Below are 15,363 nucleotides of genomic sequence, written 5' to 3'. Positions count from 1 at the left end.
GGTGGCACAGTGGTTGAGAGTCTGCCTGCCGATGCAGGGGACACGGGTTCATGCCCCGGTCTGGGAAGATCCAACGTGCCGCGGAGCAGCTAGGCCCGTGAGCCATGGCTGCTGAGCCTGCGCGTCGGAGCCTGTGCTCCACAATGGGAGAGGCCACAACAATGAGAGGCCTGCATACCGCAAAAAAATAAATAAATAAAAAATAAAGACTGTTACAAGAGACAAAGAAGGACACTACATAATGATCAAGGGATCAATCCAAGAAAAAGATATAACAATTGTAAATATATATGCTGCCAACATAGGAGCACCTCAATATATAAGGCAATGCTAACATCCAGAAAAGAAGATATCAACAGTAACATAATAATAGTGCGGGACTTAAAAATCCCACTTAACATCAATGGACAGATCATCCAGACTGAAAATCAACAAGGAAACACAGGTCATAAATGACACATTAGATCTGATGGACTTAATTGATATATATAGAGCATTCCATCTAAAAGCAGCAGAATACACATTCTTTTCAAGTGCATATGGAACATTCTACAGGATAGTTCACAGGCTGGGCCATAAAGCAAGCCTCAATAAATTTAAGGAAATTAAAATCATATCAAGCATCTTTTCCACTATAACGCTATGACATTAGAAATCAACTATAAGAAAAAAATGTAAAAAACCACAAACATAGGGCTTCCCTGGTGGCACAGTGGTTGAGAGTCTGCCTGCTGATGCAGGGGACGCAGGTTCGTGCCCCGGTCCGGGAAGATCCCACATGCCGCGGAGCGGCTAGGCCCGTGAGCCATGGCCGCTGAGCCTGCGCATCCGGAGCCTGTGCTCTGTGACAGGAGAGGCCACAACAGTGAGAGACCCGCATAACACAAAAAACAAACAAACAAACAAAAAACAAAAAAAAACCCCACAAACACAGTATGCTATTAAACAACCAACAGATACTGAAGAAATCAAAGAGGAAATAAAAAAATACCTAGAGACAAATGAAGATGAAAACATGATGCTCTAAAACTTATGGGATGCAGCAAAAGCATTTCTAAGAGAAAATTTCTGTCAATACAATCTTACCTCAGGAAACAAGAAAAATCCCAAATAAACAACCTAACCTTACACTTCAAACAAGTGGAGAAAGAAGAACGAACAAAACCCAAAGTTAGCAAAAGGAAAGAAATCATAAAGACCAGAGCATAAATAAATAAAATAATGATGAAGAAAACAATAGAAAAGACTGATGAAACTGAAAGCTGGTTCTTTGAAAAGATAAACAAAATTGATAAACCTTTAGCCAGACTCATCAAGAAAAGAAGAGGGCTGAGATCATTAAAATTAAAAATGAAAAAGGAGCAATTACAATGGACACCACAGAAATACAAAGGATCATAAGAGACTACTAAAAGCAGCTATATGCCAATAAAATGTACTACCTAGAAGAAATGCACAAATTCTTAGAAAGGTACAATCTCCCAAAACTGAACTAGGAAGAAATAGAAAATATGAACAGACATATCACAAGTACTGAACTTGAAACTGTGATTAAAATACTCCCCACAAACAAATGGCCAGGATCAGATGGTTTCACAGGGAAATTCTATCAAACATTCAGAGAAGAGTTAACACCTATCCTTCTGAAACTATTCCAAAAACTTGCAGGGGAAGGAACACTCCCAAACCCATTCTATGAAGCCACCATCACCCTGATACCAAAACTAGACAAAGACACCACAAAAAAGGAAAATTACAGGCCAATATCACTGAAGAACACGGATGCAAAAATCCTTAAAAAAATACTGGCATGCTGAATCCGACAATACATTAAAAGGATCATACACCATGATCAAGTGGGATTTATCCCAGGAACGCAAGGATTTTTCAGTATCCACAAATTGAACAGTGTGACACACCATATTAACAAAACTGAAGAATAAAAACCATATGATCATTTTGATAGATACAGAAAAAGCTTTTGACAAATTCAACACCCATTTATGATAAAAACTCTCCAGAAAGTGGGTATAGAGGGAACCTACCTCAACATAATAAAGGTCATACATGACAAACCCACAGCTAACATTATACTCAATGGTGAAAAGCTGAAAGCATTTTCTCCAAGATCAGGAATAAGACAAGGATATACACTCTCGCCACTTTTATTCAGCACAGTTTTGGAAGTCCTAGCCACGGCAATCAGAGAAGACAAAGAAATAAAAAGGAATCCAAATTGGAAAAGAAGTAAAACTGTCACTGTTGCAGATGACATGATACTACACATAGAAAATCCTAAGGATGCCATCAGAAAACTAGTAGAGCTCATCAATGAATTCGGTAGAGTTGTAGGATACAAAATTAATACACAGAAATCTCTTGCATTTCTATACACTAACAATGAAAGATCAGAAAGAGAAATTAAGGAAGCAATCCCACTTCCATCACGTCAAAAAGAATAAAATACCTAGGAATGAACCTACCTAAGGAGGCAAAAGACCTGTACTCCAAAAACTGTAAGACACTGATGAAAGAAATTGAAGATGACACAAACAGATGGAAAGATATAGCATGTTCTTGGCTTAAAAGAATCAGTATTGTCAAAATGACTATACTACACAAGGTAATGTACAGATTCAATGCAATTTTTATCAAATTACCAAGGGCATTTTTTGCAGAGAACGAAAGTCTTAAAATTTGTATGGAAACACAAAAGACCCCGAACAGCCAAAGCAATCTTGAGAAAGAAAAACAGAGCTAGAGGAACCAGGTTCCCTGACTTCAGACTATACTATAAATCTATAGTAATCAAAACAGTATGGTACTGGCACAAAAACAGACTTAGAGATCAATGGAACAGGATAGAAAGCCCAGAAATAAACCCACGCACCTATGGTCAATTAATCTACGACAAAGGAGGCAAGAATATACAATGGAGAAAAGATAGTCTCTTCAATAAGTGGTGCTGAGAAAACTGGGCAGCTACATGTAAAAGAATGAAATTAGAACATTCTCTAACACCATAAAATCAATTCAAAATGGATTAAAGACGTAAATGTAAGACTGGATACTATAAAACTCTTAGAGGAAAATACTGGCAGAAGACTCTGACATAAATTGCAGCAATATCTTTTTGGACTCATCTCCTAGAATAATGAAAATAAAACAGAAGCTAATAAACGTCACCTAATTAAACTTAAAAGCTTTTGCACAACAAAGGAAACCATAAGCAAAACAAAAAGACAACAAAAAGAATGGGAGAAAATATTTACAAACAATGCAACTGACAAGGGATTAATATCCAAAATATACAAACAGCTCATGCAGCTCAATACCAAAAAGCAAATAACCCAATCAAAAAGTGGGCAGAAGATCTAAATAGACATTTCTCCATAGAGGACATACAGATGGCCAAGAGGCACATGAAAAGATGCTCAACATCACTAATTATTAGAAAAATTCAAATCAAAACTACAGTGAGAGGTGTGAGTACATACTCACACCAGTCAGAATGGCCATCATCAAAAAGTCTACAAACAAAAAATGCTGGAGAGGGTGTGGAGAAAAAGGAACCCTCCTACACTGTTGGTAGGAATGTAAATCGGTACAGACACTATGGAGAACAGTATGGAGGTTCCTTAAGAAACTAAAAATACAGCTACCACATGATCCAGCAATCTCACTCCTGAGCATATATCTGGAGAAAACCATAATTCAAAAAGATACATGCACCCCAATGTTCACTGCAGCACTATTTACAATAGCCAAGGCACGAAAGTAACCTAAATGTTCATCTACAGATAAATGGATAAAGAAGATGTGGTACATATATACTATGGAACATTACTCAGTCATAAAAAATGAAATAATGTCATTTGTAGCAACATGGATGGATCTAGAGATTATCATATTAAGTGAAGTAAGTCACACAGAGAATCTAAAAAATGAATTTAAACTGAATCTAAAAAAATGATAAAAATGAACTTATTTACAAAACAGAAACAAACTCACAAACTTAGAAAACAAACTTATGGTTACCAAAGGAGAAAGGTGTGGGGGGGGTAAATTAGGAAGTTGAGATTAACATATACACACTACAATATATAAAATAGATAATCAACAAGAACCTATTGTATAGCACTCAATTAGCACTCAATACTCTGTAACAACCTATATAGGAAACAGAATCTTTAAAAGAATAGATATATGTATAACTAAATCACTTTGCTATACACCTGAAACTAATACAACACTGTAAATCAACCATACTCCAATATAAAATAAAAATTTAAAAAACAAGGAAAATACAATGTCTTTGTTGAGAAATACACTGGGTCATTAATTACCAAGTTTTATTAAAAATCAACCAATAACTCAATTAATAATTTGGCATTAACAGATTAGATATTTCAAAAGATCAGTGAATTTGAAGACAGAGCAAAATGACATATACAACATGAACACAGATAGAAAAAAAGAATGAAAAAAATTAAAATGAGATATGGGATAACATCAAGCAGCCATATATATATATATTTGGAATCCCTGATAGAGCATAATGAAGGAAGACAAAGTTTTTTAAGGAAAAAAATTGTTGAAAAATTTCCCAATTTGATTAAAACTATAGATCCAAGAAGATCAAGAAACCCAAATACAAGAAATGTAAAGAAAACTACATCGGGCTTCCCTGGTGGCGCAGTGGTTGAGAATCCTCCTGCCGATGCAGGAGACACGGGTTCGTGCCCTGGTCCGGGAAGATCCCACATGCCGCGGAGCAACTAAGCCCGTGAGCCATGGCCGCTAGGCCTGCGCGTCCGGAGCCTGTGCTCCGCAACGGGAGAGGCCACAACAGTGAGAGGCCCGCGTACCGCAAAAAAAAAAAAAAAAAAAAAAAAAAAAGAAAACTACATCAAGGAATATCATAATGAAGTTGCTGAAAAATAGTGATAAAAAGAAAATATTAAAATCAGCCAAAGAAAAGAAAGACAAATATAAAAAAACAAAGATTAAAATGATAGCAGATTTCTCATTGGAAACACAGTGGAGCAGCAATTTTAAAATGAAGGAAAAAACTATTAACTTGTAATTCTTTATCCAGGGAAAATATCATTCAAAAATGAAGGCAAAATAAAGATTTTTTCAGACTGATAAGTCTGAAAAATTCATAAGCAACAGATCTACCAGAAAAATATGTTAAAGGAAGTTCCATTTAAAGGAATGTTAAAGGAAGTAAAAGGATAAATTACTCCAGATGGAAATATGGATCTACACAAGCGAATGAAGAACAATGAAAATAATAATTATGTGGCTAAATATAAAGATTTTTAATTATTTAAATCTCTTTATAAGATAACTGATTATTTAAAGTGTAAATAATAACAGTATACTGTGGGGTTGATAAGGTATATGGAAATAAATGTATGACAACAATAGCACAAAGGTGAGAAGGGAAAAAATGGAAGTATACTATTTTAAAAGTCTTAAACTTATGTGAAATGGTGGAATAGTACTTGAAGTTACACGGTGATAGTTAAAGATGTACAGTATAAGCACTAAAGCAATCATTCAAATAGTGAGAGTCACTGCTAATAAGTCAATAAAACAGGTAAAACTGAATAATAAAAAGTTCAATTGCACCAAAAGAAGGCATTAAAAAAAAAGGAACAAAATATAGATGGGACAAATAGAAAATAAATAGCAAGATGGAAGACTTAAACCCAACCATATCAATAATAACATTAAATGTAACTGAAACCCAACAATATATATAAAACAGGATAAGGCATCTTGATGAATGAGTATGATCTATTCCAGGAATGCAAGGATGCAAGGTTGTTTTGCCCTTTGAAATTCAAAGTCTCACCATATTGAGAAACCGAAAAAAGAAAAACCAAATAACCATCTCAATATATCCAGAAAAAGCACTCGATAAAATCAAATATCCGTTCTTAATAAAAACTCTCAGCAAGCTAAGAACATAAGGAATCTCACTCAATTTGATAAAGGAATTATGCAAAAATTATGGTTGGACTTATGCAAAAATTATGGTTAACATCACGCTTAAAGGTGAAAGATCAGAAACAAAGTAAGGATGTCCACTCTAGTCACTCCCAATCAAAATTGTACTTTAGGTTCTAGCCAGTGTTAATAGTTAAGAAAAATAAAAGGCATCCAGATTGGAAAGGAAGATATAAAACAGCATGACTGTCTACGTAGAAAATCTGATAGAATCTACCAAAGAGCTATTAGAACTAATATATGAGTTTAGTAAGGTTGCAACATATAAGGTCCATATAAAAAATCAACTGTATTTCTATATACTAATGCAAAAATCAGATGCTGAAATTAAAAATAATACTATTTATAACATCTTAGTGATAAATCTGACAAGACATGAGACTTCTACACTGAAAACTCTAATACATTGCAGAGAAAAATTAAAGCGTCAATATTAAAATATAAATTACCCCCAAATTGATCTATATATTCTACATAATTCCATCAGGTTTTTTGTTTATTTTTTAAGAAATTGACAAGGTGATTCTAAAATTCACATGAAAAAACAAAGGACTTTATAAACAAAGTTGAAAAAGAAGAATAAGATTCAAGGACTTACACTACCTGACTTCAAGACTTATTATAAAGCTACAGTAACCAAGACAGTTTATAAAGCTACAGTAAACAAGACAGTGTGATATTCAGTATCAAGATAGAACAGAGTTGTTCAAATCCCAGTACTACTTACATTTTAGGCCAGATAATTTTTCATTGTGGGAGCTGTCCTATGTACTGCACGATGCTGAGCAGCATTTCTGGCTTCTATCTACCAGAAACCAGTGGTATCTCCCCTGTTCTGACAACTGAAATTGTCTCTAAACTTTGCCAAATGTACCCTGGAGGCAAAATTGCCCCAGTTGAGACCACTGAGATAGATGACAGATCAATGGAAGAGAATAGAGTCCAGAAACTGACCCACATATATGTGATGAATGGATTTTTTCATCAATGGTATAAATTTAATTCAATGGAGAAAGTATAAATTCTTTCAAAAAATGATGCTGGAACAAACGGATATTCATATGCCAAAACAGTCAATCTATGCCTTGCTCTATGTATACAAAAATTAATTCAAAATGGATCATGGGGGCTTCCCCAGTGGTGCAGTGGTTGAGAGTCCACCTGCTGATGCAGGGGACACGGGTTCGTGCCCCGGTCCGGGAAGATCCCACATGCCGCGGAGCGGCTGCGCCCGTGAGCCATGGCCGCTGAGCCTGCGCATCCAAGCCTGTGCTCCGCAACGGGAGAGGCCAAAACAGTGAGAGGCCTTCGTACCGCAAAAAAAAAAAAAAAAAAAAAAAAAAACCACCCAAAATGGATCATGGATCTAACTGTAAACCTAAAGTTATAAAACTTGCAGAAGAAAACAAGAAAACCTTGCGCCAGGCAAAGATCTCTGATACAACATGAAAATATCATCCTTAAAGAAAAAAAAGATAAATTAGGTGTTATCAAAATTAAGAACTTCTGTCCTTTGAAAGATTTTGTTATGAGAGTGAAAAGATAAGCTACAGATCAGGTGAAAATATTTGTAAATCACATTTCTAATACTGGACTTGTATCTAGAATATACTTTTTAAACCTCTATAATGAGAAAACAACAATTAAATTTAAAAATAGGTGAAAGATTCAAACAGACAAAGAAGAAATACAGATGGCAAATGAAACATGAAAAGATGCTCAACAATACTGGTTATTAGAGACATGGAAATTAAAACCACAATGAGCTACTACTACACACCTATTATAATGCCTAAAATTTAACAGCCTGTCCATACCAAGTGTTGCCTATTAATATAGAGCACCTGGAACTCTCATACACTGCTGATTGGAATGTAAAATGGTACAATCACTCTGGAAAATCATTTGAGAGTTTCTTAAAAAGTTAAATTTATACCTACCATATGACCCAACCATTCTACTCCTATATTTACCCAAGAGAAATGAAAGCATATGTCCATACAAAGATTTACACAAATGTTCATAGCAGCTTTATTTGTAATAGCCAAGAAATGTAAACAACCCAATGTCCATCAACAGCTGAATGGATAAACAAATTATGGTATATTCATACAGTGGAATACTACTCAACAGTAAAAAGCAATGAACTATTCATACATCTTGTGACATAGATGAATCTCAGAATAACTATGCTGAGTGACAAAAGTCAGATTTTAAAAAGGCTCATACTACATGATTTCATTTTTATAAAACTGTAGACATAATAAATTGACCTCTAGTGACAGAAAGCAGTTCAGTAGTTGTTTGGGGATGGTGGGGTAAGGGTAGAGGCAGGAAGAAGTGAAAATGGATTACAAAGGGGCGCCAGGAATCTTCTGGGGGTGATAGATATGTTCATTATTTGACTGTGGTGATGGTTCACAGACATATACATACATCAAAACTTACCAAATTATATACTATAAATATGTGCAGTTTATTTTATATCAATTATATACTTAAATAGAGATATTTTAAAATTAAAACTCTGCGGGTATCTAACTCCCATTCTCTCCTCTGGTTTTAGAATTCTTTTGTTAATTGAGATATAATTGACATATAACATTTAAGGTGTACAAAATGTTAACTCGATAATTTATATATTGCAATACGATTACCACTGTAGCTTTAGCTAACACCTCTATCATGTCACATAATTATTATTTCTTTTTTGTAGTGAGAAAAATTAAGATCTAGTCTCTGAGCAACTTTGATGTTTATAATACAGTATTGTTGACTATAATCACCATGCAGTACATCAGATCTCCAGGAATTATGTATCTACTAGTTGCAAGTTTGTACCATTAAGCAACATCTCCCCTGCACTCTTACACCCATATCACGTTCTCAAAGGTTTTCCATATTAATCATACAGTTTATTTTTCTCATGAATCAATTTAGGGTTCATTAACAAATGTGATTTTTTTTAAAATTCTGAGTTTATTCCTTAAGTTTTTAGAATTCAGTCAGCAATGAATACTACATTATTCAACAGAATTCATAGCTAACATGTATGTGGCAAAAGTATACTAGGCTTTGCCATTACCATTATGTTAAATGAGTAGAATTACAGATATTTAGATAAAAATAATACACCATTTAAGATGTGTAAAGCCTAATCAGTTGATGGGGAAGAGACGATGCAGTCCCCCTCTGGAGAGAGAGTAAGATATTCTATGGTCCTGAAAAACAGGTAGAGTGGAATAAAGGGGAAAAAAAAGCAAAAAGGGAAAAAATTAATGATTTTGTGACTTTCAAAAGTATGTGACTTTTTAAATCACATACTCCTGTCATTACTCCAAAAATATAAAACTGTACCTGAAGATGTTATAATGCCAAAATATGGGGGGGGAAAGAATTACTTACACCCTATTAAACGCACTGTTTTAAAATGTTGATAGTTGGCTGAGTTGAGAGCACTGAATGCATATATATCCCCAAACATAATGATAACAGGAGTTACTGGTAGTTATGCTTAAAAACATTCAAGTTCCAAATTGAACATAAATCTCTAGCCAAAATTCTCAGGTACTAATGTGTTTATTCAGCATCTTCAAGATGAACAAAATTACCACTATGCTCAGGAAAAGTATAAAAAGGAAACTAACAAGCTTAAGAAAAAAGTAACAGGATTTTTTAATGAAAAAAATTACATTATAACAAGGACAGTAAACATTAAGTTACTATATATATATATATACACACACACATATATACACACATTTTTTAAATTTTTTAAAAAACCTGGTACAAAATTAAACTGCATCTTTCTCATATTCACATGATTAAGTATGTATTTTGACAGGATATAAAGATGAAACGCAAGCTGGTAGGCCTCAAGATTAGAAACTCTAATGCAGGACCATATCACCAAGACTATTTTCTATCAGTTTTGTGACTTTTAGAAAACATTTACCTTGTATAAGACATAAAAGCTTTTTCTTTTAAGTATGTTAACTGCTTACACAGAAAATCAATATTGAGGGAAGGACCCACCATGCCTGTGTTTAACTATAATTCACTGTAGTATATATAATGTTCACTTGGAGGCTTAGTTATAATGATAACTACAATAAAGAAACAAGCTCAGCTGTAATTATGAATTCTAACTGCTTATTTTTAACATCCAACTTTCTACTACAGATATTACACTTTGTAATACATGACACAAAAGAACATATGTCAAACTTTGCTGCAGAGCTGTTAGGAGAATGCCAAATACAGACACTGAAAACTTTATGTGCTGTGTTTAATACCCTGTGCATTTTAAAATTAACTGAATAGTTTTAAAATGTAAACATACTTTTAAAAAAGCAATGCTAAGCACCTTTAAAATACAATACCAATATACTGTTACTGAACATGCATTTGGAGGACAAATTAATTTTTAAAAATTAATTTAGAAACCATTTTTAAAGAGCTACTCATTAAAATACTTACATGAAAATATTGATAGTTCCAGTTCCTACCTAAAAACCAAAAGAGTATACAATTAGGGATTTAAACCTTCATGCTCTTTTTTTTTTCTTTTTGTTTGTGGGGAAGATTCACTGCAACTTTCTGTCCTCATAATAAAAGTATCAGAAGAGACATTCACATAGAATTAAGTGAGAAATGTTTTTAAACTATGTTTTATTCTTGATCAAGTGCCAAAGTCTGGATCCTCTGACATCTCTCATCCTCCTAGGTAACTGACTAGAGTTTCTATCTTAACAAGCATTTCTCCTTAGCAACTCAACATCAAAAAGCAAGGAATGTCTCCAAAGGAATATAGTTCAATAAACTATAATAAACTATTGTCATTAATGAAAGGTAAAGATTATTTAAAATCTTGAAAAAAGTTTCCATAAAAACTAGAAATAACAAATGAAATGAGTATTACCCACAATGCAACACTAAACTATATATTAATTTCGACTTATACCCTTTAAGTACACACAGACTAAGAGGAAACTGGCCTTGAGGTAACTAAGAGTTGTGTTTAACTTAGCATAACATAGATTTGGCAGCCTGCCTCTATAAATGCTGACATCAAGTATTTTCAATTCTTAGGAAAAATAAAAGCAATTCTTATTTAAAAATTATGTATATAACTGAATATTAACTTTGCATTAAATATAGGTATAAATAACTTTTATGTTAAATAGGGTATAAATATAAAGAGCAAGGAATTTTATAATTCCATCTGCTTCTAACATAACAGTGCTTTATACTTAGATACATGCTGTGTACCTAAAACAATTAAAGTGAATTAAGAATGGGAGATTGGACTTAGAAAAGCCAAAAAGACTCATATTTATATAAAGTATTAAGGTTAAATTTCATATTCTGCATGCTTTAAATATTAAACATTAATATCCATTGGAAATGCTTATTACTTCTAAATAAAACTTTAAATATACCCACAAATGATCTCCTGGGGAAAAAAAGGCTGTAGGTTGATTTCTTGACAGCTATAATTGACATTTCCAGTTTGCCAGCCTTATAGAAACCAGTAGCTTATAATGAATATACTGATTAGTACTTATTCAGTATTTGAAGTAAATATGCTTATTCAACAAGTAAATGTAACACACCAGTTGTTTTAAAGTTTTAAATATGAACTAAATTTTCAACTATAAATCTTTACCTTTAAATACTATAAATTTTAATACCATCAATTCATTAAGAACTCTGGCACAGAAAAGAAAACACAACTCAAATTCATTTCTAACCAGAGGTGAATCTTCAATACAAAATAGGAAAAAAAGAAAAATCTTCTGCTGATATCAAAAAGTTCCCCTAATTATCTGTTAACATCAGGGAATTCTATTGTTCTTTCTGAATTCTCTCAATTTCTACATTTTTCAACCCATAAGTAGTATTTTAACTACAATACTGTATAAATCCCTGCAAAATACATTTATTTATCTTGCTTATCTGATTCAAGTTAAAATTCTCAGTACTTACCAAGATACTGTAAATTTCTACTAGATGACCATTGGTATACTACTGGTTTGTAGTTTTAAGTATAAAAATTAAAATGGAAGAAGCTAAAATGCAACTACATAGTTTTCACAGATGTGAATGCTGGGCTTTATGTTATGATGTAAAATCTGTTGTTTTTCTTTCCAAATGAGACAGACCTCAGATATTCTCTCGTCTGCCAATTTTAAAATTTTCTTCACAACTTTAAAGAGGGAATAACTCTTTCAGAACTCAAAAAAATTCACCACACACACACACACACACACACACACACACACACACACACTCACATACTTTTTTTGTTGTTCTTTTTTAAGAATCAAAATTAGATATTTCCAGAGGATGAATTAGATAAGTGGATAAGTTCAGATGACCTTTTGAAATACTGGCCTTATCAGATAATCAAAAAGCATAAGAATTATACAAAATAAGAGGAATAAAATATCTATTAAGGTAAAAATAGGGAGTTAGCAACAAATATGTCAGTTTTAAATTAAAGCTGCTCATTAAACCAGTCTTCAGTCCACTTATCACAACGCTGTGCTTTGATAATATTCACCTTCTTTTTTATGACATCAGAAGTCACCAGAGTTGTAAATTCTGAAAAGCTTCAATAATTTATGTAGCAGACAATTTCTTACAGTCCAATTTGTTTTTTGCTTCCATAGATAATGCTGGTTCTTTGGGTTCTTGCTTAACTTGGTTCACAGAAATGGTACCTTCTGGACTTTCTTCAACTTTAAAACCGAACATAAAAGAGAAACCCCAAGGGTTAATATAATTTATAATACTGGAATCTTTAGAATTATACGAATTTAGAAGCAAGGCAAAAAAACAACAACAGTAGTTTGGAAAAAGAATCAAGTAATTGAGAAAATCAGTTGGTGTACTTGAGAACTCAGTGCTTCTGACATCTTAACGGTCATTCATATAAAATTCCTTCAGTACAGAAAAAAAAAAAGAGACCAAGAAAACTGCAAAGTTATACTCTTCAAAAGATTCTTTGACCAAAAATCAGTCCATAATTTGATAAAATTATGAGAAATCTCATATTTAAACTCGACTGCCTTTAAAAATATGTGTGACTAAAAGTCAGGAAGCCTCTCATTATTTGAAAATGATTTTTTTTTTTACAAACACCAAACATATATTACAAATCCACTGATGTGTTACCATTCTCATATGGTCTCCATACTCACTCAATGTTGTCTCCTTAAAGAAACCACACTTCTTAAGTACTTCAGAAAAAATATGCAACTTCTTAAATGACAGCTCTGACTTAGCTGCACGAGCTATGTGTTTGCTTATGGGAAACACTTCAGAATGTACTACCATTCTGATTTCAAAGTACTTATGACCAAATTAATGTAAATGTAGCAAACCAGCAACACTACTGTGATCTGGCAGGTGGGATACCTAAGATAAAATCTTTCTCTTTCTCAGGAATATCAGTTTTTCAGTTGCTATGGGGAATCAAGGTTAAGGGGACCGTACCTGCTCAGAAAAGTGTGTTGAACACACCTAATGCTTATCACATACAGAGAGTTTAGCCTACACCATATCGAGAAAACCAGCAGAGGATGGATTTGAGTGATCCTGAGAATTCATATTTAGGTGAAGTAGTCCCTAAAATCATGATCTAACTTGATAGATCATGCAAGTTCAGATTCAAAGAGGGTCTCCTTTAATGCAATCTGAATTACAGCTCCCAGAAAACCTTGGCACAATGGAGGGACGAGAGATCTTAGAACTGGAAGAAGCTTTGAAGGCAGACAGATCCGGGTTTAAATGCCCTCTCTGTCACTTACTAGATGTAATTTTTAGGCAATTACTTAACCTCCCAGAGCCTTGGTCTCCCCATCTGTAGAATGGGGACACTACTAGCTATTTCATGGGGTAGTTGTGAGGATTAGTTCATGTATATTCCTTTTCTCTCTCTTCTCCTAAAGTTCCTAAAGACAACTGCCACAGCCCTCTGGATAAATTTTCTTAAAAGTATGCTTCCTATAAATTTAAAAGACAATGATTTTTTTCTGGAAGGCACTATCTCACACATGGAGGGAAAAATATATGTTCTAAGGATAATTTCTATGAAGACTTTTGTTCTTCAAAGCAAACTGCAGATCTTTTCCCACAAAAATGCCCAATCCAGAACAATTTGTGTGAAAAGAAGTGACATAGGTCAAGTAGCAGTTAACAGAGTTTATTACTATGTTGACTGGGTTCATTACAAAGTGAAGGCAACAAAGTCTTGGATTAAAACCAAGTCCTCAAGTCTTACTAGTTCCCTCTCAATTTCTATAGAACTCAACATTTAAGTCTATAACTCAAAATCTTCCTTTTAACCTTTACATCTGCCAACTTCATCCCATTTTTCTTTGTGTGTGTGTATCAATTTTTCCATAATAACCTTTACACTAAATAGTTTTCCTTTTAGAGTTTCTCTAATTTTTTTTCATGCATTCAGAAATGACCTTCCTGATTTCACATCACCACAGATTTTCCATGTAAAACTAGGTAATTAGGGAATGAATAATTTTGATAAAGAAAAGCATTAAAAAGTTTAAAAGTTATTAAACTCATGCTCACCAAATTTCTTCCCTTTTTCTCCTGGTTTTACTTGATTTATTTATATATTATAAACCCACTGAGTAGAAATGACAGTTTTTTTTTCTCTAGTGTAATAGTGATGATAGTCCATAAAGGTTAAAAAAAATAAAATCATATGATTTTAACTTACTAAGAGCTGGGTGGCTGTCTATAATCTGTATTGGAATGGTCTGCACATTCCCCAGCAGAATCCGATGAACATTTCCTTCCAGATTCTCTGTATCCTCAACATCTCCAACTTCCACCAGCTGATCCACTGCAACCAGATTTTGATCTGGTCCTGGAAGGTTACCCATGGTAGAGGAAATACTACTGTTTTGGGTTAGGCATGTATCTGTTTGAAGGCAATGAGTCTGACCAAGCAGTAGAGAATTATTATTCACTACAGCACTTCCTACTGAATCCAGAAGTCTTGAAGGACTGGAGGAGGGGTGATTATTTACTGATATCTGAGCTGGTGATCCATCAGAAGAAGTGTATCTTGGTTGCAACTGCAAACCCTTTTGAACCGAAAAGAGTTACATCAAAATGTTTGAATTTACTATGTATGTTTTTCTTATCGAATATATTACTCTTTTGACACAAAATTGGAATAAAAGCTAAGAGTATAGTTACTAACAAATATTAAGTGAGGACAGAAACAAGAACCAAAGGAAAATTAGTACAACTAATTTTACTGCATGCATAGTCAATTCAAACTTTTCCAAAACATATTGTTTAAATTATCAT

General features: G+C 33.6%; 1 protein-coding gene across 7 annotated transcripts in view; it reads right to left on the bottom strand.

The window, feature by feature from the left end:
* Nucleotides 1-8,029: 8,029 nt before the first annotated feature.
* CARF (calcium responsive transcription factor) overlaps nucleotides 8,030-15,363 on the bottom strand; it is a 53,270-nt gene continuing 45,936 nt past the window's right edge. For 3 of the 7 annotated variants that reach the window (XR_009333944.2, XR_009333946.2, XR_010839180.1), the window contains 3 exons: nucleotides 14,765-15,134; nucleotides 12,584-12,761; nucleotides 9,585-10,526 (listed from right to left, as the gene is read on the bottom strand). Coding sequence is in view for 1 of the 7 variants with exons in the window: in XM_067026600.1 (XP_066882701.1) it covers nucleotides 12,643-12,761; nucleotides 14,765-15,134 (489 nt within the window). In the remaining 6 variants the exon portion in view is untranslated. Of the gene's footprint in view, nucleotides 9,240-9,580; nucleotides 10,527-12,457; nucleotides 12,762-14,764; nucleotides 15,135-15,363 lie in introns of those variants that run through there. The other 4 variants (XR_010839178.1, XR_010839179.1, XR_010839177.1 and 1 more) reach the window with 3 other exon arrangements.

This window comes from Kogia breviceps, chromosome 2 (assembly GCF_026419965.1).
Source record: "Kogia breviceps isolate mKogBre1 chromosome 2, mKogBre1 haplotype 1, whole genome shotgun sequence".
Lineage (NCBI taxonomy): Eukaryota > Metazoa > Chordata > Mammalia > Artiodactyla > Physeteridae > Kogia > Kogia breviceps.
Note: the sequence above shows the minus strand (reverse complement) of the source record. Positions and strands in the feature narration are given on the sequence as shown.